The sequence below is a fragment of the Peromyscus leucopus genome, chromosome 13 (assembly GCF_004664715.2).
Source record: "Peromyscus leucopus breed LL Stock chromosome 13, UCI_PerLeu_2.1, whole genome shotgun sequence".
Classification (NCBI taxonomy): Eukaryota; Metazoa; Chordata; class Mammalia; order Rodentia; family Cricetidae; genus Peromyscus; species Peromyscus leucopus.
Genome location: NC_051074.1, coordinates 33,181,343 through 33,203,956, shown reverse-complemented (window position 1 = coordinate 33,203,956; position 22,614 = coordinate 33,181,343). Strand labels below are relative to the sequence as shown.

General features: G+C 42.2%; 1 protein-coding gene and 1 pseudogene across 1 annotated transcript; both read left to right on the top strand.

Annotated features, from left to right (window-relative positions):
* The first annotated feature begins 6,629 nt into the window (after window positions 1–6,629).
* LOC114703329 lies at window positions 6,630–7,802 on the top strand (annotated as a pseudogene).
* Window positions 7,803–12,865: 5,063 nt separating this feature from the next.
* Mrpl44 (mitochondrial ribosomal protein L44) lies at window positions 12,866–17,953 on the top strand. The gene is given in 6 exon segments (XM_028884102.2): window positions 12,866–13,085; window positions 14,286–14,754; window positions 15,704–15,824; window positions 15,827–15,881; window positions 17,477–17,505; window positions 17,508–17,953. Coding segments are annotated over 6 exon segments (1,008 nt in total). The 5' UTR covers window positions 12,866–12,906; the 3' UTR covers window positions 17,663–17,953.
* The last annotated feature ends 4,661 nt before the right edge of the window (window positions 17,954–22,614 follow it).

Genomic DNA, 22,614 nt, shown 5'->3' with positions numbered 1-22,614 from the left:
AGCCAGGAGACCTCGTAAAGATTTTAGTTTTTTCTTCATATTTGTTGGGAGGCCAGTGACAGATTTGAAGGAGACTTGACTTCTGCTTTTAGGTTTGAGCTTTAGTTTCAAGATGATCTTGCTATATAGCCAAGAGGGTCTTGAACTCACAAATCTGAAGCAACTCAGAAATCAATTCTCCTGTGTATCCCAAGTCCATCGGTTTCAAGAGACTGTTAATTATCCTCCACTGCCACCAGTCCAATTAATTTTCTTCAGGTTTCGATCTCCATTTCCAGAGGTTTCCCACCAACGTACTTGACTGATCCTCATCAGTTGCCACAGCCAACCTATTCCCTCCTCCTTAAACTAAATATCTTCTTCTATGGGCTCCCAACCAACACACACTTCGCCTAGTTTTCTCTTTATTCACGGGGCTTCCTCCTCTGTCCTCTTTCTGGGACCTCTGTCTCTTGATAACCTATAAATGGTGATGTGTACAAGGTCTCCTCTGTCTTCTTCGCTTACACCAGTGGTTCTCAGCCTTCCCAAAGCTGCAGCCCTTTAATACAGTTCCTCATGTCCGTGGTGATGCCCAACCATAAAATGACTTTCATTGCTACTTCTTAGCTGTAATTTTGCTACTGTTATGAATTGTAGTGTAAATATCTGATATGCAGGATATCTGATGTGCAACCCCTATGAACCCACAGGTTGAGAGCTGCTGGTTTACACATATATGGCACATATTTTTCTTTGGGGCTTAATTGTAGTGTCCTATCTGTAGGCATAAAATATATACTTAAAAGTTAGCATGCATTTGAACACCAATTTGATGAAATATGGTATAAAGGAGAAGTGAAATTAAAACTTAATTCATTTATATAAACTGCCTCCAAGATATAGCTAAAATGTTTTATGTGCCTTTGGAAGAAACCATACAGAAGCAGCCGTAGTTATAGGAGACTGGAAGAGATGCACTTTTTGGTCAGTCCACCTCAGTAGTTTGAGGTGAGAGTTATTTGGACTTCATATACATTGAACAACTGTAGGGGGTGATTCATTTTTCTCTGCTTCTTAAAGTAGTTTGGAAAATAAGGCCTATTAAGGAGGCAAACTAATGAACAATAAAACTACAAAGAGTGTATCTGAGCAACTAAAAAGTAATAAAACAGAAAGGTTCAGACTCAAAGTGGTTTGGGGGCATCCTTTGAAGAGTAGCTTTTAATGGGTGAATGTTAAGGAATCATAAAAAATGGTTAGTCACAGCTATTATGTGGCCTTGTTTGATCTGTCCCACTGGGAAGATTCTAGTTGTATATTTAAGGTCTTGTTGACTGTTTCTGATTGGTTGAGCTTAAGTTTTGTTTTCCTCTACTACAGGCATTTACAAGAAATGGGTCAAGTTCAGTTTCACTCATGTTTGCCAGTCAAGAATGGTTAAGGTCCCTGATGAGGTTTAACCGGCTTTGTGTGCTCAGATAGACTTCAGGCCTGAGTAAACACTGGTCTCATGTAGCCCAGACAGGATTAAGATTCACTATGTAGCTAAGGATGATCTTGAACTTCTAATCCTTTTTACTCTACAACTGGGATTACAGGTGTGTGCCACCATGCCATTTTGTGTGGTCCTAGACCTCACACACACTACTCAAGGACTCTACTACCTGAACTACATCCCTAGACCAGAATTCCTGAACAGCTCTTTATGGATTACCTACCTTTCTTATGTATTTTCAACCATCCTGCTGCCTTCAGAACAAAAGTTAACTTGGTTCCTCTCTGTTGCTGCTAAGCACTGAGCACCTCTGGTTGCTAAGCACACGGCATCTGTATGCCTTGACCTTCCAAAGTGACATCTCCAGGGCAGGAAGTAGTGCCAGTCTCCCACGCTGTGTGAAGAACTCTTATTTGTCACCTTGTCACCTTCCCTTGGAGACCCAATAGACACCTTCTGCTTCCTGTTGAAAACCGAACTGCACACCAGTTCCTCCTTCATCGTGCCAGTTTATTTTATTTTATTTTATTTTTTTTTTTTTTCGAGACATTTCTCTGTGTAGCTTTGCGCCTTTCCTGATCTCACTTGTAGCCACTGCCTCAACTCACAAAGATCCACCTGCCTCTGCCTCCCGAGTGCTGGGATTAAAGGCGTGCGCCACCACCGCCCGGCTCATCGTGCCAGTTTAGAAAGTGGTAACCAGTCTTCTAGCTATCAGCCCACATGTTTATCTTTCTTTCATGGCCCCTGAGGGTAAAGATGAGTGGTACTGTGTAGAAATGATAGGAGACTAACATGTGAAATCTCTAGGTCCCTCCTCAGCACAACATAAAATCCAATCAATCAGTCAATCACTCCAATTAGAGTAGCTGGACATGATGGCACACACCTATAATTCCAGTCCTAGGGAAGCCGATGCAGGAGGTCTTTCATGGTATTGAATTGCTACAGTGAAAATAGTATTAACTTTTACTGGTGATGTAGGAAGCAAAGATTATGTAGAATAGCCATGAGGGTTAACCCAGGTTCCTGACCTTGGATCTCACCATTAATCACCCATTTTGTCATGACCTTTTAAAATTCTACTTCCTTGTGACTTACACTAGATTCCTTGAGGGAATGTCTTTATGGTTTCATTATAATGGTAATAGTAATAGGTACAATTATCACTAATTGCTAGTTTTAAATTTTTCCTATGGTTAACATTTGGATGAATTAAAAGTATGTTAGCTTAATAGGTCAGCATTCTAATTTGGCCTTGGCTTTTCACTCTCCACATCTCTGCTTCTTGATAATTAACTTGCTAGTCATTTTCCTGTTTGCTATCCACCCTTTCCCTGCTCAGTCTATGTTGTAGATGGTTTAATTCTGCAAATAGTCTTCCTAGACTCTTGCTAATCTGTTCCCTAATATGTTTGTACAGTGGCAAGCAGGTGTGGGAGACTAGAAAACCAGAGGGAAAGGGAAACCAGAATATTTTACCTGCTTTTCCTGCTCAGGGAGCAAAGTCTTTTCCCAGCATCTCCAATTTCCACTGAATATAGCTCCCTCTTTTGTCCTTGATCTTAGAGGACTGTCTTGGCTAGGATTCTGGGGTTCTGGGGTTCCCTGGTATGCTGTGATGAGATATCTCCTTCCCCATGATCTCATGTAGGCCTTTCAGTTCTTCCAACACCTTGAAACCAGTTCCCTTGATTAACTTCCTTCAGGAACCATCTGATATAGGTTCCATTTTCATGATTAACCCCAACTGATACAGTTACTGTGATAGGATAGGCATAGTGGCTCAGCCAGTATACCAGCACTGGGAAACTGAGGCAGAAGAAAGCCAGAAGTCTGAGACCAGCTGGAGTTACAGAGTAAGACTCTGTCTCAAGAAACAACACACACACACGCACACACACACACACACACACACACACACAACACACACACAGAGTAGCAGGGAGGACAGACAACAAACAAACCAACCAACCAACAAACAAACCAACACTGTGATACCAATGAATCTCCAATAGCATCACGAGGATTATATGGTAAAACCTCTGAACTATGACAGCATATATTTACATTATAATAAATAAAGAATAAAGTAGGTATAAATAATATAATTGATATAAATGATAGGCTTCTAAAAAGATTATGTGCATACAGCATTGAAGTTGTTTAGAATTTTAGTGGCTATAATCGGTTAATTAATAGGAAATGTTTAGCATTATCAGTATCTCTCTGCATCTGTTATATATACTAATAAACTTTTATCTCTTTGAAGCATGTTAAATATCTGTGGTATAAACTGACAGTAGAATCTCAGTGTCATCTTGTTCCTTGGCTAACAAAGCCTTGCCAAAAGACATAAAAACATGGTCTGTTCCAGAGAGGAAAGGAAACTTGATTTCATCTAGCCATTTCACCTGTTCACACACTGTTCTCTTCATAAAGCTCAAACAGCCTCTACGTGTTTATTTACACAAAGCAGAAACAGCAAAAATGGAGTTGGAAGCTTTGGGATTATAGCCAACATGGTCTGCCATCTCCACTTTTATCTCGCTAGCCATCTGGTTTTACTTATTGTTAATATTCCTGTTCCCACCATGGTCTTCACTCTTACTCAAGTGCAAGTCCCGTTCAGTTTAAAGAATCATGAAGAAGATGTAGACATTGCACCCAACACCTCCAGTTTCTGTTTCTAGAGTTTGTTTCTAATAATAGGAAGTAGAATCTACAACGATGGGGTGTTCAATGGCAGGAATAATTTCACTAGGTGAAGGGAAATTTACTAATAGTCCAAGGACTGCCATCTCAAAATACACTCTACAATACCAATTGTTGTGGAAAGAGAGAGAGTCAGCAATACATGGTGAGAGAAACTGCTCTGATACCTTCTTGCCTACCTGAAGCCTGAACCCCCAATGAAATAAAGAATTACCTCTGGTCCCTCCACTGAGTTTCCATTATCTCTGGGGATAGACTGAAGTCTGCTAACACATCTGGACAGGTATTCCTTGTAGGTCATTGTCTTTGAGGGCATCACTCATTATTCCAACGAGGGCCACTTGCAGTCTGTTGTCTGTATTTCCTGCCCACGAAACTTTACTGCGTGCCATCATGTCTCTCCAAGCCCAGTAAATTCACCTACAAAACATCTACATCTTTCTAAGGTTGTGCATAGTCCCTATGAGAGGGTATATAGGTTCTGAATCATGTTGGGCTAGTGGGGAATTTTGCTTCGTGATTCGTTTCTATGGACATAAGTTTGTATGTCACCTCAGTTGTAGGGTGCCTGCTATCAGTGCATTCCAGTGAACAAACCCTTCTTTCAGCTCCACAAAGTCTTAATAGTTCTCCCCTTTGTGACTTGGTACAGGCTATGAAATATTGCTTTTCCTCCCACCTCCTCCACATTTAGCAAATCTGTATCCATCCAGACCCAGCCTTTCATTTTATTTCTGGGATGTGGAATATTTGTTATGTTGCCATTTCACCCAATCAATTTGATCCCAAGTAACAAATGAGTATCAAACTAGGTGTCTTCAAGCATAGTCCCCAAAAGCTTAGGATATGAGAGCAGAGTATCTGGGTGATTCTGCCTCAGGATCTCTCCCGGGGTTACAGTCAAGCCTGGCACTGGTAACCCTATTTCTATAAATGCTCCCCCAACCCAGCTCTTTCAGGCAGAGGAGCCTCTATTTGTGGCTGCTGTCCCATAATGACTTTTGTAGTATATTATTAAAATGCTCACATTAGATCTATACTGACATTTATAGGTTTTTATTTATTTTATTATTTTATGTGCATCTTCTACTACACTTGTGCCTGCAGAGGCCACAAGAGGGCACCGGATGCCCTAGAAATGGAGTTCCAGATGGTTGTGAGCCTTCAGTGAGCTTTACTAGTTTTCTACTTTGGCTATTAAATCTACAGAGTCAACTTTCCCCAAACTAGATTTTACAAATATAATGTCGGTGGAGCAGACTTAATTCTTTATCCATGCTTAGCTACTCCAGTTTTTAAACGCTTTTAAGTCTAGTAGTTTTACGTTACGGCCATTATTTCTATCTGCCGATTTCTTCATGAGGGAGTTTACAGACCATTTTGGATATGATTCCTTAGCTAATATGAAAGATGGACTGCTTTTAAGTGGTTGAGATTGCTGGTGTGCAGGCAAGCCTGCTACAGACCTCGTCCTCTGTTATTTTTCATCTTTCCGTGCACTGTGTTTCAGCTGCCACACCATCACTAAAGGATTGAATAAGCAAAGTCCCTGATATAAAAACATTGGTTAAAGTATTCATCAACAGTTAAAGTGAAGTTTCATGACTTCATCTTCTCTTCTTCCTAAATATGACTCTGCCCACTGTCCACCCAATGTTGACCAATTGGAAACAGAATGTTGAACACACTTGTAAGGCTTTGATCAAATTAGGAATTATATCAGATTAGAGGAAAATGGGGTTCTTAAGAGAAAACAACAACAACAAAAGTTTTTTCTTTCCTTCAAGTTTTTGGGCCTGGATCCTGGATCCAAGTAGTTGTCGTCTTACTATGGTCATTGAAACATAATTTTAAAAAACAGGTTTTCTATATTGAGATTTGTAATAGCCCTCCAAAGTCCATGTTGTAAAAGTTTGGTCCCCTGCCCATTGCATTACTGGAAGATAGCAGAACCTTTACTAGTCGAGGGCTAGTGAGAGGTTGACAGTCACTGAAGGAGATTCTAGGTCCCTAGCCCTTTCTTCTTCAACTAACTCTCTCTTATGTCCTAGGCATGAGATGAACAGACTTTGTACCATTATCCACCCTGCCATGATGTATTACTGTCTTACCACGGGCTCAAAAGCAAATGGGTGTGCCTGACCATGGACTGACATCTCAAAAAATATGAATCCAAATGTATTAGTCAGGATTCTTTAGAGGAACAGGACCTATGGAATGAATCTCTATATAAATAGAGAGAAGGGGTCTTTTTAAAATGGCGTATAGGCTATCTGTGGTCCAGCTAATCCAACAGTGGCTGCCTATGAACATAAGATCCACGCATCTAATAGTTGTTCAGTCTATGAGGCTGATGTCTCAGCTGGTCTTCAGTATATGCTGGAATCCCCAAGAAGTAGGCTCTAATGCCATCAAAGGGATGTTCTTGCCAGCAAGAGTGACAGCAAACAGGCAAAGAGAGCAAGCTTCCTTCTCCCATGCCCTTTATACAGGCTGCCAGCAAAAAAGGTGTAACCCAGATTAAAGGCGGCTTTTCCTACCTCAAAGATCTGGATGACAAATGGACCTTCTCACTTCAAATAATTTAATTAAGAAAAAACAATCCCTCACAGATGTGCCCAGCCATTTGGGTTTCAGTTAATTTCAGCTGTAGTCAAGTTAACAACTAAAAATAGTCACCACACCAAATAAACCTTTCCTTGTTTTGAAGTTATTATATCAACAGAACATCAGGAAGTTGAGTACAGACTTTAATTCCTGAGCTCCATGTGGGGCATTAGTGAGAGAAACTGCTTGGGACCTTGCAGCTTTTTTTTTTTTTTTTTTTAATTTGGAAAGCATGTTCTAGAGGACGGTGGCTCACGAGGCTCAAGCAGACAATGAGGCGGCGATGTCCATGGTCCAGGCCAGTGCCAAGGGGGCTGCGTCCTCTCCGTGGGTCGCTGGAAGCAGAGCAGAGGCCCTGGCGTGCCCTTCTGCCCCCAGCCGGAGGATTGGAATTCTCTTCATCTAGATCTGGAGGCTGTTCAATCACCAGGAGCACAAAGTTATCATTGCTGGGCTGGATAATGCAGGAAAAACTGCCATCCTTTACTAATTTTCCATGAATGAAGTTGTACATACATCCCCTACAATAAGAAGTGATGTGGAAGAGATCGTGGTTAGTAACACACATTTCCTGATGTGGGATGTTGGCGGTCAGAATCCCTTTGTTCTTCCTAGAACACTTACTATACGAACATTTAGTTTGTGATAGTTATGGACAGCACAGACTGAGAAAGGATTTCTGTAACTAGAGAAGAGCTCTACAAAATGCGAATCCACAAGGACCTAAGAAAAGCTGCATTGCTGATTTTTCCTAGCAAACAAGATGTTGAAGAATGCATGACAGTAGCAGAGATTTCCCAGTTTTTAAAGCTAACATCTATAAAAGACCACCAGGGGCATATCCAAGCATGCCCTTCTTGCTGCAGAGGGGTTATGGCCAGGACTTGAGTGGATGGTGTCACTGTCAAAGATCAGATGATCTCTACTGACTTCTCTTATGATGGACTCTGTATCAACAAAGTGGTGGACATTACTTGAAAGCAGAGAGAGAGAGAGAGAGAGAGAGAGAGAGAGAGAGAGAGAGAGAGAGAGAGAGAGAGAGAGAGAGAGAGAGAAACAATCTAGATATATTTATAATAAACTGATTTTGAAAGACCCTAACCCTTCAGGCTTACACCCCCCAAGCCCCAGGAGAATAAGAAACTAAAAAGAAATCTAGTTCCAAGGGCAACCTGACTCGGCCATTATTCAACCATCCCTGCAACAATGTAACAATGTAAAAAGATTTCTGTTAAGAGATGTGCTCAACTGTGACTGGGTTAGGTACAAGTGTTCCAGGAAGGACCACTGTGACTTTTGTGTAAACTCCACTCCCGACCTGATTACCCCCCTTGAGGTTTTGGGAAGAATGTACATGGGGACGAGACTATACTCACTCTGTGATCAGACCATGATCTTGTGAAAGAAAATTGTATGGGAATTGTAATCTTATGGCTTTTGTGGGTTTTTCCTTTACAAGTACCTATGTGACTACAGTACGATGTGACTCTTGCTATTTGGAGCTGAGTTACTGTACAGCCGCTTCTTCAATAAACACCTTGTGCTGTTGCATCCACTGGACAGGAGTCTGGGTTCTTGGGGCGCCCACTCGAGACCCTAAACTTTGGGGTCTAACAATTTAAGAGTTTTTCTATAAGAAGGAAAATGAAGACCACTTATTTGAAAACAAAGATGAACGTCACCGCCCAGTTTGCTCTCTCATTCCTTCCGAAGTGCGTCAAAGCTGTGACTGACATTGTCTCATGGTGAATCCTCTCCGGATATGGTATAGCTATGGTGAGTAAGACGGGAGAGGAAGATTGTAGCTTTATTGTCAGCGTGACTTGCTCACCCCACCCCACCCCAAGCTGAATGTTCCCTTCTCATTACATTGCATCAACTACAAACCCACACGGACACTGTTCCCAGTTTTTTAAAATGTAATATTATGGAAAGTGCTTTTGCTTAAAGTTGAATATGTGTTGTGTATATACATCAGGTTCAGGTTAATGGCTTTGATGTGTGTTCTAAAGAAAAGCAAACAGCATACACAATAACCTTAGTTATTACTCAAATGTCATTCAGTACTAACACGGGTGTTAAGTGCCATTAACACTGCTGGGAGGTGGTGGCACACACCTTTAATCCCAGCACTTGGGAGGCAGAGGCAGGTGAATCTCTGAGTTCGAGGCCAGCCTGGTCTACAGAGTGAGTTCCAGGACAGCCAGGACTGTTACATAGAGAAACCCTGTCTCAGAAAAAAAAAAAAAAAAAAAAAAAAAAAAGGTTAGGAAATCCAAATGCTCTGAATGCTTTCAAGAATTTGATTGAAAATTTGATATTTAAATTATTTGTACTAGAAGTAACTTGACCCAAAACACCTTTTATATTTGCTATTTTTAAAATTTATCTAAAAGTTGAAGGTATTTCTATCATACCTATAAACAAAATTATCATGTATTTCAACAAATTCTTGGTGACTTTATATGCCTTTTGTGCCCTGGAAATTTGAAGGTTAGTCAAAACTGTCAAGATTTAGAATATTAAAAAAAAAATTTGACTAGTTTTAGTATCAGCTTTAAAATTTCCTAAAGATTTTGGTAAGAAATAGAAGTCCACATTACAAGCATTGATGAAACTTGGAAAGATCTTTCAGTAAAATGTAAGACACTTAATGTCTAAACCCATTGGGTACAGATGATTGTTAACAGGGATGCTTTGTGGTTGAGATCTCCCAGTGCACTCTCAACATTTAATGTTTGCCCACGTGCTCTGAGAAAATCAGCCCTCAACCACTGGGTTTCATAGTGCTAAGTCATACATTCTCATACGTTTTCAAATCATGATGAGAATTTTCCTCCTGGATATTAGGAAATCCCCTTAAAGACTCAAGTCTACGTTGTAGTTTTGTTGAAGACAAACAGCCTGTAATGCAGCTCCACCCACCCCCTCCCTCACCCAGACCTACAGCTTATTAGCTTTTTCTTTTTTAATTTGAATAATCATGTGCATAGTTGTTTGGATCACAGTTACATCAGTTCAACACATACCAGCACATCATGGTGTTGCCAAGGTATTGGCTAAAATTCATTCTTAATTGGATGTCTAAAGCATTTGGTCCATTGTTAAAGTTGGTGTAGTATAGTCAGTTATTGACATGTCATAAGAAAGCATGAAACTTCACCACTTTTACAAAAGATGAGGTTTTTGGTTTTTTAACCCTTTTAAGCTAAGCATCAAAAAATAATATGATGCTGGTGTACTTGTACATAAAAACAAAATTATGACTGAGCAAAAAGAGATTTAATATATGAAAATGTCAAAATTGTCAAACAGTATTAGGTCTAAATATGACAGAGTACCCCTTGACGTCATGCTGGCAGTTTACATGTCATGGGGCAGAACTCAGCAAGCCTTGTGGTTTCAGATGTTAATATACAACTTCTGGGTGTAAACAAACATCTTATTTAACCTCACTGTGCTCAGCTTGGAAAAGAACAAAGATTTATACCTCTGCACATGTGGATAGATTTAAGGGTCCTATCTTTAAAAAGTTAAACTAATTTTGAAAGTTGTTTAACTTCTCTTGATACCTTGGTAAAAGTGACCATAAGAAATCATTTGATTTTGTCATAACATTTATAAAGTGTATGTTTCCCATTTAAAAAAAAGAAAATTATGTTCTTGTTGTTGCCAAGAGCCTCTGCACATAGAGTCAAATTACTTTAACTTTATTAAGCTTGAGGTTACTGCTAATCCCACAGATGTGAGGAGAAAGATCACTAACCCAAATCATTGACAAATTAATTAAAGCAAGATTTTTTTTTAAAATTTGTGAACATGGGCTGTCTCTCCCTAGAGGTGGGGTTCAAGAGATCAGCATTGGACATGGGGAAAGATAAGGTCTTTTATAATCCAGGAGTAAGGGGTCTCCAAAAGGGGGATTTGGCAGGCAAATAGACAGAAAGCAGTTACTACAGAAGCAGAACATAAACCTAACAAGTTGGTCATAACAAGGTGATTTTTGTTTTCTTTTCTTCTCCTAAAAGAAAGACAGGGTTGCAAGGTGGTCATGACAAGGTGGTTATAATAACTTTTTGAAACAAAGGCATGGTTGTTTTTTCCTGGAACAGGCAATACAGAACCATTTGTAGTTAAGGTTACAGGTGGGGCATAGCACAATCCTTGAGAAACAGACATTTGATCATAAACAGGAATGAGCCTAGTGTGTCTTTACTATAAAGACGGTTTTCAAGCCCAAAATGGAGGCAGGCTGGTTCATCAGTTACATCGACCAGCTTTAGGTTATTTCTCCCAATAATAAATGAAATATTGCAGAAATAAATGATGAAATAAATATATAAATGAAATGTTGCAGACATGGCAATTCCCTGTAATTTGGTTGAATCCATTCATCTGATGATCTACAAATTTTCAATGTTTTTAATACTGTTTTGACTTGTTTTAGAGAATTTGCTTTAACTACATGTCCATTGGAAGCCCTTTTAGAGGTTCAGATTCTCCATCTTGAAGAGTTAAGCTAAGAATCTCAAACTGTGCTGTACAGTCCTAGTGTTGAAGACTGTCTAACTAGGTGGTAACATGTCTTGGTCTGTATTTCAAGGGAGGTGAAATGGATGTCTGGGCAGAAAGAGAGATATGTCTTGGTTGGAGGTCAGTTACAATAACCAGAGAGAGGGAGGGAGAAACCTGCTGTGGAAATAAATTGAAAAATAATTTAGTAACCAGAACAAGCTGTTTGTGAAAGACACAGGAGCCTAATCGAGTGACTTCAGGAGCACGGCTGCCTTTATATACAACTGTAGAAAGGTTCCTCTAAAGGTCATGATGTTCAGTGTAAAACAAAAAGCAGACATACTTCCCTTTGTGACTTCAGAGCTTCCATTTATATTTTGTTAGGAAAGCTGAAGACATTAGTAAAGATTTTTTTTAAACTAATTATTTTCACTGTTAATATTTTGACACCACCCCATGTCTTTTCCCCGTGGTTAAAAAAAAAAAAAAAAAAAAGTAGTTTTAAAATACAAACTTTATCCTGAACTGGCTGTCCTCTGTGACCAGATTGGTGCCTGGCCCAATTGTTCTCAGAGAGGTGTCACCCAGCAACTGATGAAGACAGATGCAGAGACCCACAGCCAAACATCTGGCTGAGTTTGGGAACCCTGCGGAGGAGCAGAAAGGAGTGTAGGAGCCAGAAGGGTCAAGGACAGCATCGGAAGGCTCACACCATCAACTACCCTGTGCTCATAGGGGCTCACAGAGACTGAACAGACAGCCAGGGAGCCTGCCTGAGACTGTCCTAGGCATTCTGCATATATGGGACAGTTGTGCAGCTTGATCTTCCTATGGAACTCCTAACAGCAGGATCAGGAGCTGTCTCTTTTTCTGGCTTTCGGGCCCTACTTTTCATTTTGGGTCTCCTTGCCCAGCCTTAGTACATGGGAAGGTGCTAGTCTTACTGCAACTTGATATGCCATGTTTTATTGATACTCATAGTAGACCTGCCTTTTTCTGGATGGTGGGAGAGGGCGGAAATGGGGGAGAGGGATTGGGAGAGGAGGATGGGGGGAGGGAGGGAATGCGGCTGGGATGTAAAATAGGTGAATAAAAAATAACAAAAATAAAATAAAATACAAACTTTAATCTTAGTTAAATTAAGCACATTTCTGAACGCAAGGCCTTTGAGAGCCGGACTTTTTTGGAGAAGGGTCAGATGAAACCTCGAACTTGTGCTCAGCAGTGACAGGATTGATGTTCTGCAGCTTAACGGCTGAATGTAAACAAGAAATGTTTTCCTTCTGGGGATTTAACTGCTTTCATTAAACTGAAAGTGAAACAACTTTTTGTTTTACTTCAATGAGAAATAAACACAAGAGAGACTGTCAGGGTCAAGCGACTTTTCCCAGTCATTTCTGCACCCAAACTCACATCCTAGGCGGGAAAAGAGCACTTGCGCATGCGCAGTATTCGCAGCCCGCCGCCGCCCCGCCCTCGTGAGTGTCCCCTAATTCTCCGTCCTCCCTCGGCTGCACAGTTCCCGGGGAACTGTGTTCTGGCTACACCGGTCCGGCTGGCTTCCTTCCGCTCTCCCTTGCCTGGGTCCTGCCATGGCTTCTGCAGTGGTACGGCTGCTGCAGCAGGGCCCTCGCTGCCTCCTGGCTCCGGCCGCCCCGACCCTGCTCCCCCAGGTTCGGGGAATGAAAAAGGGGTTTCGTGCAGCCTTCCGCGCCTACAAGGAGCTAGAGCGGAGGCGCCTGCTGCGCTGCCCGCCGCCGCCCGTGCGACGGTAGGCGTCCGAGGAGGGTTGAGTGGCCAAGGTGGCGGTGAGGGCACCGGGCTGCAGCTGCAGGCAGGCGGTGGGGTGGGGACCTGGCGGCACGCGGTCTGGGGCTGAGGAAAAGGGCGACGGAGGCCGCCGGGCTGCTCCCCCTGCAGAATCTCAGTAGCCCCAGAGAGAGCAACCGCCTGGGGAATGGCCCAGTTTTAGAATTGCCCAATCTCGGGCCTGAGATTCTTTGGGCACCTTTAAGAAGGATAACATCATTCCATGGCATTGAGAACCAGGGCAGAAAAATTCGCTTCTGTGTAGAACTGAACTACGTGTCCACTGTCCGGAAAAAGAGGGGAAAAGTTTAGTTTTTTGATCTAGTTAATCTTGTCTCTGGCAAAAAAGCCAATCCTATATTCTTAAGAAGTGCATCATGCTTGTATATGATGCACTTGCATTTTCTGTTTACTGTGTCTTTGTGGACCAAAAAAAAAACAAAACACTCAGATCTACTTCATTCTTAAAAGTTGCACTGGTGTTTGACTTCCATTAGATCGTTACCACACCCAAAGAAGCGGGAACTGTCTCTAGTTTGTTTTTTAGAACTTTTTCCTGATAGGAAATTTGATTACTACTGTAGTCTTGCTCTCCAGGAGAATATTGATCCTGTTTACACCAATTCTAATTCTTGGAATTGTGTATGTATTTAAGGTGTCCATGCACACACCATTCCCTTGTGTCTGCCAGGCAAGCACTCTACCACTGAACTACAAAAGCCCCAAGGCTTACCTATGGTTTATGAAGTTTTAACATGCTTATAATACTGATACTAGCTTAAGTAACTGGTAATACGTAGGCATTTCTGAAATTTAAATTAATAGGATATAAACTAAACATATTTTTGGTTTCTGTCCTGAACCTTTATAGTTATAATTTGTTCATACTTAGGTGGAGACCATAATTTCACCGTTAGAGCAGAAAGCAGGGATTTAGAAGCTAGAGCAATAGCCTAATCTGATGTGATCACTTCAATGTGGCAGTTAAGCCAAAGGGAAAATTAGAATGTAACAAAGGATTGCCAGTGTCCATCTACATTACTTTTTTTGTATTTAATCTGTTAGAACCTGATATTAAAAGAAACAAACTTTTATTTTGTCCCTTTACAATTGTACATGGAATCACGCTGTTCTTACCGTCTCACTGTCTCTACATCCTCAGGTCCGAGAAGCCAAACTGGGATTACCATGCGGAGATACAAGCCTTTGGGGCCCGGCTGCAAGAAACCTTTTCCTTGGATCTTCTCAAAACTGCCTTTATCAATAGCTGCTACATCAAAAGTGAAGAGGCGAAACGTCAGAAACTTGGGATAGAGGAAGAAGCTGTTCTTCTGAATCTCAAGGACAATGAAGACCTAGCTGAACGAGGCCTGTCTTTTTCACAGACGTGCCTCACACAGTCTCTTGCGAATGAGTTCCCAGACTTGCCCACCGAAGGCATTGAAGGCCTGGTTAGCTTTCTCACTGGCGAGGCGGTGGTCTGCCACGTGGCTAGTAACCTGGCTGTGGAGCAGTTGACCCTCAGCGCGGAATTCCCCGTCCCCCTGCCTGTATTGCGTCGGACCTTCTTTGCCGTGATTGGAGCCCTGCTGCAGAGCAGCGGCCCGGAGAGGACTGCGCTTTTCATCAGGGTGGGTATCACCAAGGGCACCTCTTCAAACACGCTCGACGTGGACAGAAGGAAACGATTCTTAGTCTCATCCAGTCCTTTGACGTATTGTTATAGAACTGACTGTTTCTCCCCCCAAAACTGACAAAGACCCAAACTGTTTTTATGGTAGTTTTGTTGAAGTTATTTCAATTTTCTTCTTTTTTGGATACAATGGAGAACAGATATTAAATGCTGAGTTGTGAGTTCTGAAGGATTTAAGTCGTTTTCAGCTTTTAGGTTTTTTGTTTGTTTGTTTGTTTTAAGGGAAAGGGTTTATTTTAGCTTAGAGTCTAAGAAGGAATGCAGTCTGCCATGGTGGGAAGGTGTGGCCACGTGAGTGTGTCCTTAGTCAGGAGGTAGGTAGCCCCACGTGTAGACACATGCTTGTCTTCTATGAATTTTGATAATTTGATTCTTGAATTGTAAAGTAGGAGTCTGCCTTTTGTATAATTTTGATAGATTATATTGCTTGGCATTGTTTTCTTTGGTTTTGAAATTGAATTTTTTTAAAATTCAACTATGATTTTTTTTTAATTAAAACTACAAACAACAACTTATAGTATAACTCTGGTAGAGTTTTCTTGTCTTGTATGTGTGAGCCCATGGTGGAGAAGCCCAAACCAGAATTCCAAAGCCAAAAACTGAAAACGCTCTATAATCTGAACTTTTTTTTTTTTTTTTTTTTTTTTTTTTTTTTTTTTTGAACTTTTCTGTTACTTTGCGCTTTCTACTTGTAGCAGCTGTAATCTGAACTTTTATAAGCAACACTTTGATAGAAAAGTTCTCAATTTTGGAGCATTTCAGGCTAACTACTTAACATGTACATTTGCCACTCATTCCCATCAGTTTCTGTGGTAAAAATGGATTTGAATCTGGTGGTAATATTCTTTGTTCTAATTTAAATGTGTGAACGGTCATTTTCTGCACAGGACTTTTTAATTACGCAAATGACGGGGAAAGAGCTCTTTGAGATGTGGACCGTCGTAAACCCCATGGGACTCCTGGTGGAGGAACTGAAGAAGAGAAACATTTCAGCTCCCGAGTCCAGGCTCACCGGGAGTCAGGAAGCACAACTGCTTTGCCTCTGTATTTTGTTGGCTTATACTGGTGAGTAAAAATTCTTCTTCACTTCATAACTTTGATCGGAAGCCCTAAAGATAGACTTCCAGTTTTTCAATGTTCTTCTACCAGCAGCATTAAAATTGTGTCTCTGAACTGGGCATGGTGGTGCATGCTTTTAATCCTAACCTAACGTTCAGGAGGTAGAGGCAAGCAGATCTCCGTGAGTTCAAGGTCAGACTGGTCTACATCCAGGCCAGCCAGAGATACACAGTGAGACCTGCAGGGTGAAGGTGGGGTCATCTCTGATTATCTGTTTTTTGTTTTGTTTTTTTTTTTTCCTTTCTCCTATTAGAGAAAGTCAAGGTATCTTTGTTTTGCTAATAGTAACTTGTAAAGATTTTATGTGTATGAGTATTGGCCTGCATATGTGTCTGTACCACATTCATGTGGAGACCAGGAGAAGGAGTTACAGATGGTTGTTAGCTGCTGTGTTGTTGCTAGGAACCAAACCTGGGTTCTCTGCAAGAGCAGCCAGTGCTCTGAACCACTGAGCCTTCCCTCTAGCTCCTGCTAAGTCACTCTTGGCCAGCTGTTTGCTGTAGAATTTCGTGGGGTATAAGCTAACCTCATATTTTCTATATAAAAAATAAAAGTTTGATTTCTATCTTGTGGAGGCCCCCAGAATTACTCAGGGTCTGAGAATCTGAGCTTGCTTTACCCAGCAGGGCTGCATGAGGAGATGATTTGGTCACGGGCATGGTTACCAGGTGTTTGGAATAAGGGTTCTAACACTTGGCTGTGCGGTGTGTTTTGATCTAGCAAGGGGGAGGTCTTTTGCCCTGCCCCTTGGCATATTGTAAAAAGCCTCTTTTGAAGAGGCAGGAGAGGCCATTGGGTATTGATCCAAGCCCTCCTGAAGCTGTCTTGTGTTTCTGTCTGTCTTCTCGGCTAAGCCTATCATTCTATCTGATATTTTTTTAGCCCTCTTTTCTCCTAAGAACCCTGGAAAAGGTGGGAAAGGTGGGAGCCGGACTCCCACAGTCTCCCACACTATCTGTTGGAGCTTTTAACTTAATCTGTTCTTGGTAGCAGCTTCAACTAACCTCAGATTAGAAGAAAGGAGCTTTGCTGTCTATCAAAGTTTCAACCCATTTAGAGCCTTTTAGTTTTGTTAGAAATGGACCTGCCTTAAATTGATTTCAGGTTTTAAGATTAAAGTAGGGTGGAGGTGTAGCTCAGTGATAGGAGCGTGCCTAGAAGGAGGGAGAGGGGGAGGAGGGAGGGAGAGGAGAGAGAGAGAGAGAGAGAAAGAAAGATTAACTAGAGTGCTAGGTGTGAACATTGAGTATCTAAGATAACTAGATTAAAATTTCTGCAAACGTTTTCCTAACCTTTGAAGATTTTCTGATCTAAGGAACTTGCCATGTAGACCCAGCTGGTTCAGACTCAGGTACCCAAGGAGTGCACCACCACAGCCAGCTCTAATCTTCGAACTCATGATCCTCTTGCTTCGTTGTGCTCTGACTTGGAAACTATGGGCCTCCTGGGTTATTATACTTACATGGAATGGAAGACAAGGCATGACTGCCCACGTGCTCGGCTCTCCTGTCAGTCAGGCTCACTGTCTGCTTTCTTTCCAGTGATAAAAAGCTGATTGCAGAAGGCCCGGGGAAACGGTCCTCGTGGCAGAGGAGGAGGCCGCTCGAGTAGCCCTGAGGAAGCTCTACGGATTCACAGAGAACAGACGGCCCTGGGACTATTCCCAGCCCCGAGAGAGCTCGAAAGCAGAGAAAAGCAACATTGCCAGCTCGGCGGCAAGCCGGTGACACCACCACATCTAGAGCAGGCAGTAAGACAGAGATGCTCCAGGATGAGCAGCTCAGATACAGGGAGGGACGTGTCTTGTCTCCTTGTTTTTACTGTATTCCTGAAATTAAACAAATGTTTATCAGGTGAAGGGTATTTGTTTCATTTTTCTGTTTGTTTTATATATTGGTTTATTTCTATGTGTATAATTTGTACAGCTAGGTGTATTTTATTCCCCTCCAGCTTTGAAGTCTACTCAGATATGTCATGTGTGAAGTTTGTTGTAATATGAATAAAAAGTTATTCTTTGAGATACATTTCCATTTCATACTGATGCAAGAAAGAGGCCGAAGAAACAGCGGTGGCTGTGAGTGTTGCATGTTTGAGAGCAAAGCTACAGGATTGGGTCCCACTGTAGAGCGAAGGGGCAGGACCAGGTCTAACTGCAGGGAGAGCAGGGCTGCTGAACAAGTGCAGATGGCAGTGGAGGAGGCCACATCATCTCAGCTACTGAGCTGAGTTAAAGCCCGAGGGACAGTTGGGAGTTCTCTGCCTATTGGTCCTTGATGCCTACATTTGGTTGTCAGATGCCAGGTCAGTGGGAGCCATGCAGCATTAAGTGTCCTCCGCCTATTCGCATCAAGGATCCAGGTGAATTCTTTTGGGCTTGAAGTTGATTTTGGCCAATTTGAGCCCCAGAAAAGTAACAGAAGAGACCAGGGGTTGTGTTCACCCAGGGCCCTCCTAGCCTAGGCATCATGGGCTGGCTGCCGCTACCAAAGGTAAATCCTGCTGGCTGGCCTTTTTCCTTGGTCTAGTGTGCTAACGGTAGTTCAGGTTGTTGCTGGGCTGGCTGTCTCCAGGTTCTTGGTGTTCATTCAGTAATGAAGTAAAAACCCACACTGATTGCAGAGTTGCAAGGAAATTTTATTTAAAGCAATAGAAAAGCTCAAAATATCCTGCAGGGAGCAGCAGGCCACAAGAGGGAAGATTCTCAGTAGCCATGATTATTGTTTGGGTCTTTCCATTATGGGGTCTAAGAGAAGGAGGAGGGGGGTTCCTAAGGGCGTAATTTGGGTGTATTGTATAGAAAGGGGTGTGTGTGCATAGTACATGTAGATAAAGGAGGTAGATTGCCAAGTGCATTATGAGGAGAGGGAGTTGTTCATAGTCTACCCAAGTAGAATCAGGTTGGCTTGCTTGTCTCAGGTGTGTCCAGTAAGTTCTTCCTGATAGGATTTTGTTTGTTTTTTGTTTTTGTTTTTCGAGATGGTTTCTCTGTGTAGCTTTGGAGCCTGTCCTGGAACTCACTCTGTAGCCTGGGCTGGCCTCGAACTCACAGAGATCCACTTGCCTCTGCCTCCTGAGTGCTGGGATTAAAGGTGTGCACCACCACCGCACAGCCCCTGATAGGATTTTAATATGCCAATGTGTCCCTATTGTCTTAATTCTCCCCCAATAAATTATACACTGGTGAATCTCCTGCTTGCAGGAATGAGCCATTTATCACCATGGTGGTGCCAGACAGATGCTGCCATTCAAATGTTTGCACAGGTACACAGTCATCCTCCGTCCTCAAAATGGAGTCAAGAGCTGGTTGTAAAATTGTCTCTCAGGACTTGCAGTTCAGAGCACTTACTACTATTGTAGGTGTTGGGTTCCCAGCACACATGTGCTGGCTCACAACCTTCTGTAACTTGAGGTGACTGATGCCCTCTTCTGGCCTCCTTGAGCACTGCGTGCATGTTGTGCACATATATGCATGCTTATACACAAAGTTAAGTCAATACGTTTTTTAAACTAATGGAGAATGGAGTCTATCAGGACCAAGCAGTCTTTGGAACTTTCACCCAGTGTGGGGTAATTTACAGCAGGATGCAGCATGATCTCAGCAGGACCACTGCCTCATCACCAGCTTCCAAGCCTACCTCCTGTGTCTCCAGAGATAAAAATTTTGTGTGTGAAAAACATAGGTAAAGAGGAGGGAAGTACTAGTGAACTTTCCAGTGCCATAGGAAGGGAGGAAAGTCAAGGTGGGGCTTTGTTGGGCTCCACTGAAAGAAAGAAACCCATTTCCACCTGAAATAGCACAGCTGTTCTAATAGCTTTAACACCTTTTCTTTCTTTTTAATCTGCCCCATTACTTGATTTGGGGGGGGGGCAGTTAAAAAATAGAATCTGAGACATATCTCTAGCCTTGGGTGGAGACATGACTTTCGGCACTGCCCTAAAGGTTACTATCTAGCAGGGGACTCTGAAAGGGCAAAGACACCATGTCTCCCCCTTAAGGGTTCATCCCAAAGAGCCTGTTGATCATGTGAACTGGAAAACACACTTCAGCGAAACTGTTCCAGACACTAGAAAATACAGTATATGGCAACTTAGACAGATAGGTCATCATAGTGGTCTCGTGAGCCAATCACCTGAGAGTATTTTCCTCTACAGTAGCCTCTTTGGTCATTGTACACTCTCACCCTTGACAGTGTTTCATGTTATTCTGTAATCATCCCTGTCTATCTTCTACATGAAGCCCCATGATTCTTCTGAATTCATTTGACAGAGATCACATGGGTAGGGGACGACTGCAGGCCAGAGCTGGGTTATAGTACCATCTTTTTTTGTTGTTTGTTTCTTTGTTTTTGTTTTTGTGGTGTTTTTTTTCAAGATGGAGTTTCTCTGTGTTATTTTGGCGGCTGTCCTGAGTCTCACTCTGTAAACCAGGCTGGCCTCGAACTCATAGGGATTAAAGGCGTGCACTACCACTATATGGCCACAGTACCATCTTGACTCTCATTCACAAAGCCTTGAGTGTGTTTGTTTGTTTCTGGCCTCTCCAGGGCTGCCCCCCTTTGAAAACAGGAGCAAGAGTCCCCAGGCCTGTGATGAAATAGTCTACCCAGCATTCATTCTGAAGCTAGGAAGAAACGCCTCTGAGATGAGAGACAATATATTGTGAAGCCTTGGTCTGCGTAGAGTGAGGAAGCCTCTGAGACAGGGGAGCAGGCAGCTGTTTGAACAGTCGCTGCCAGTGACACCCCAACCCACCTGGAAAAGAAAAGCCTCTTGTTGAGACTGAAGGGCAAGGTGGAACTTGTGTCTTGTGTGAAAGACACAAGGTCACAGGTAAATGAGACTGTTTCCAGAGGGCGCTTGAGAGGCATCTAGTCAGCTGAATCAGTTTTCATAAAGTACTCATTTTTCTTTTGAATCTCATTCATGGCCAAGGCCTGCCTGGACCTCTCATCTTTCTAGTTCACTGTTTCTGTTTTTTTCTTTTTGTTGTTGTTGCTGTTTTTTTTTTTTTTTATTTTAGTTTTTTTTCAGCTTTAATTTCAGTTTCAGTTAAATGCCAAGGTTAACAGACCAAACCCAGTGCAGACGTCATTTGTATTGTCATCCATGAGTCAGCTTCATCCGAGCATCTCAATAAAACCATGGAGTCAGTGATGCCATGAAACACAAGACAACGAGCATGTCCAACACCAGCCCAGCTTGTGTGAAATGCCAGACTCTTTAGAACCCGTTGCAGGTTTCTTTAGGTAAGCATTCCTTTTAGTCTTTGGTGAATTCACTGGCAAACTCAGTAATCCTTTTCTCTCAAGACTTGTGTAGGAAATGCAGTTTCGGACTTCTCTTGCTCAGGCTGAGAACTCTCTGTGTTATCTACAGCAGTGCCTGGGGACCTAGCTGAATTCCTACGCCCATTCACCTTGCTTTTCTTTGAGAACGGGACATTGGAGGTCTCTGTTCCCTTGGGCTGATATGATTACCTGCCTCTAACTTCATCATGATCCCATGCGCATGCTGAACAGCATGACTTCCAGTGCCATGACAGGTGACGAAGACTGTAGAGATGACTAGAGAGCATAAACAAGAAAGCATGGCTACTCCTGCCCTTTTCGCAGCCTCCCATTTCTTTACTCTGGAACCTCCAGGCCCTAGGGATGCAGAGTTGGTTTTCTAGTTTACCTCCACTTGCTTGCTATTGAGCGAATTCGGAGAAAGGAAAAAGGAACCAGTTTAGGGGCAAAAACTGCTTGTGACACTTCCTTCAGCTTTGAAGCTGAATATAGGAGCATAGGTTTATATAAGGAGCAAATGTAGCTTTAGTGCATAAAATAGTCTACTTAAAAATACCCATATTTTTCATAAGGAATAGAGTTTCAACACACTTCTAAGTAAAATCTTTGAACTCAAATTGTTAGGCTATATTTATTTTAAATCTTTTTAAAAACCACTGAAATGTGATGATGGGCTGGAATGGAGAGAGATCAGCATATTCCCACAGTTCCATTTGAAATAGCTTAAAACTTGGAATCGATCTCTGTACAAGTTTTACCCTATAAGAGTAAACTTTATACATGGTACGTGGGCTGGAGGAACATGTGGGCTACAAGGATGGTGAGCGGAGCATGTGACTAAGCGCATCCAATGGTCATCGGGAGTGCTAGCTTTCTGACCAATGCCTTCTCCACATTGTAAAGGTAAGAACATAAGGGAATTATTGAGCAATGAAGACATTGTTGGTTTGGCACTGAAAAAGGAGTCATCCATTATGCTTTAACTCTCCTGTCTTTTTTCACTCTATATTTTAAGTGCACAAGGTCTTAAGCCAAAAATGGAAGATCAAACATCTAGAAGAACACAGGGTAACATAAACCATGTTATTTTAAATTCAAACTGTATTTTACTATGTGCATCTATAGCATGGAGACAGTTATTCTTCAAGTGTTACCTAGCCACAAGAGAATGTACTAGGAATGATATAGTTCTGGTTAAGAAAGGAACAAAGCAAGAGCTGTTTCTGTAGTCCTGGACTGATCCTGACCACAAGATGGTGCTCCATCCCTACAGCACAGCTTAAGATGTCACACACCTAGTGGAGACTGCTGTCCTCCTCTTAGGAAAGAAAGGGTGTGTCTCGAATGTTATTAAAGGACCTGCCTTAATAATATTCTTCCCAGGGGCCCAG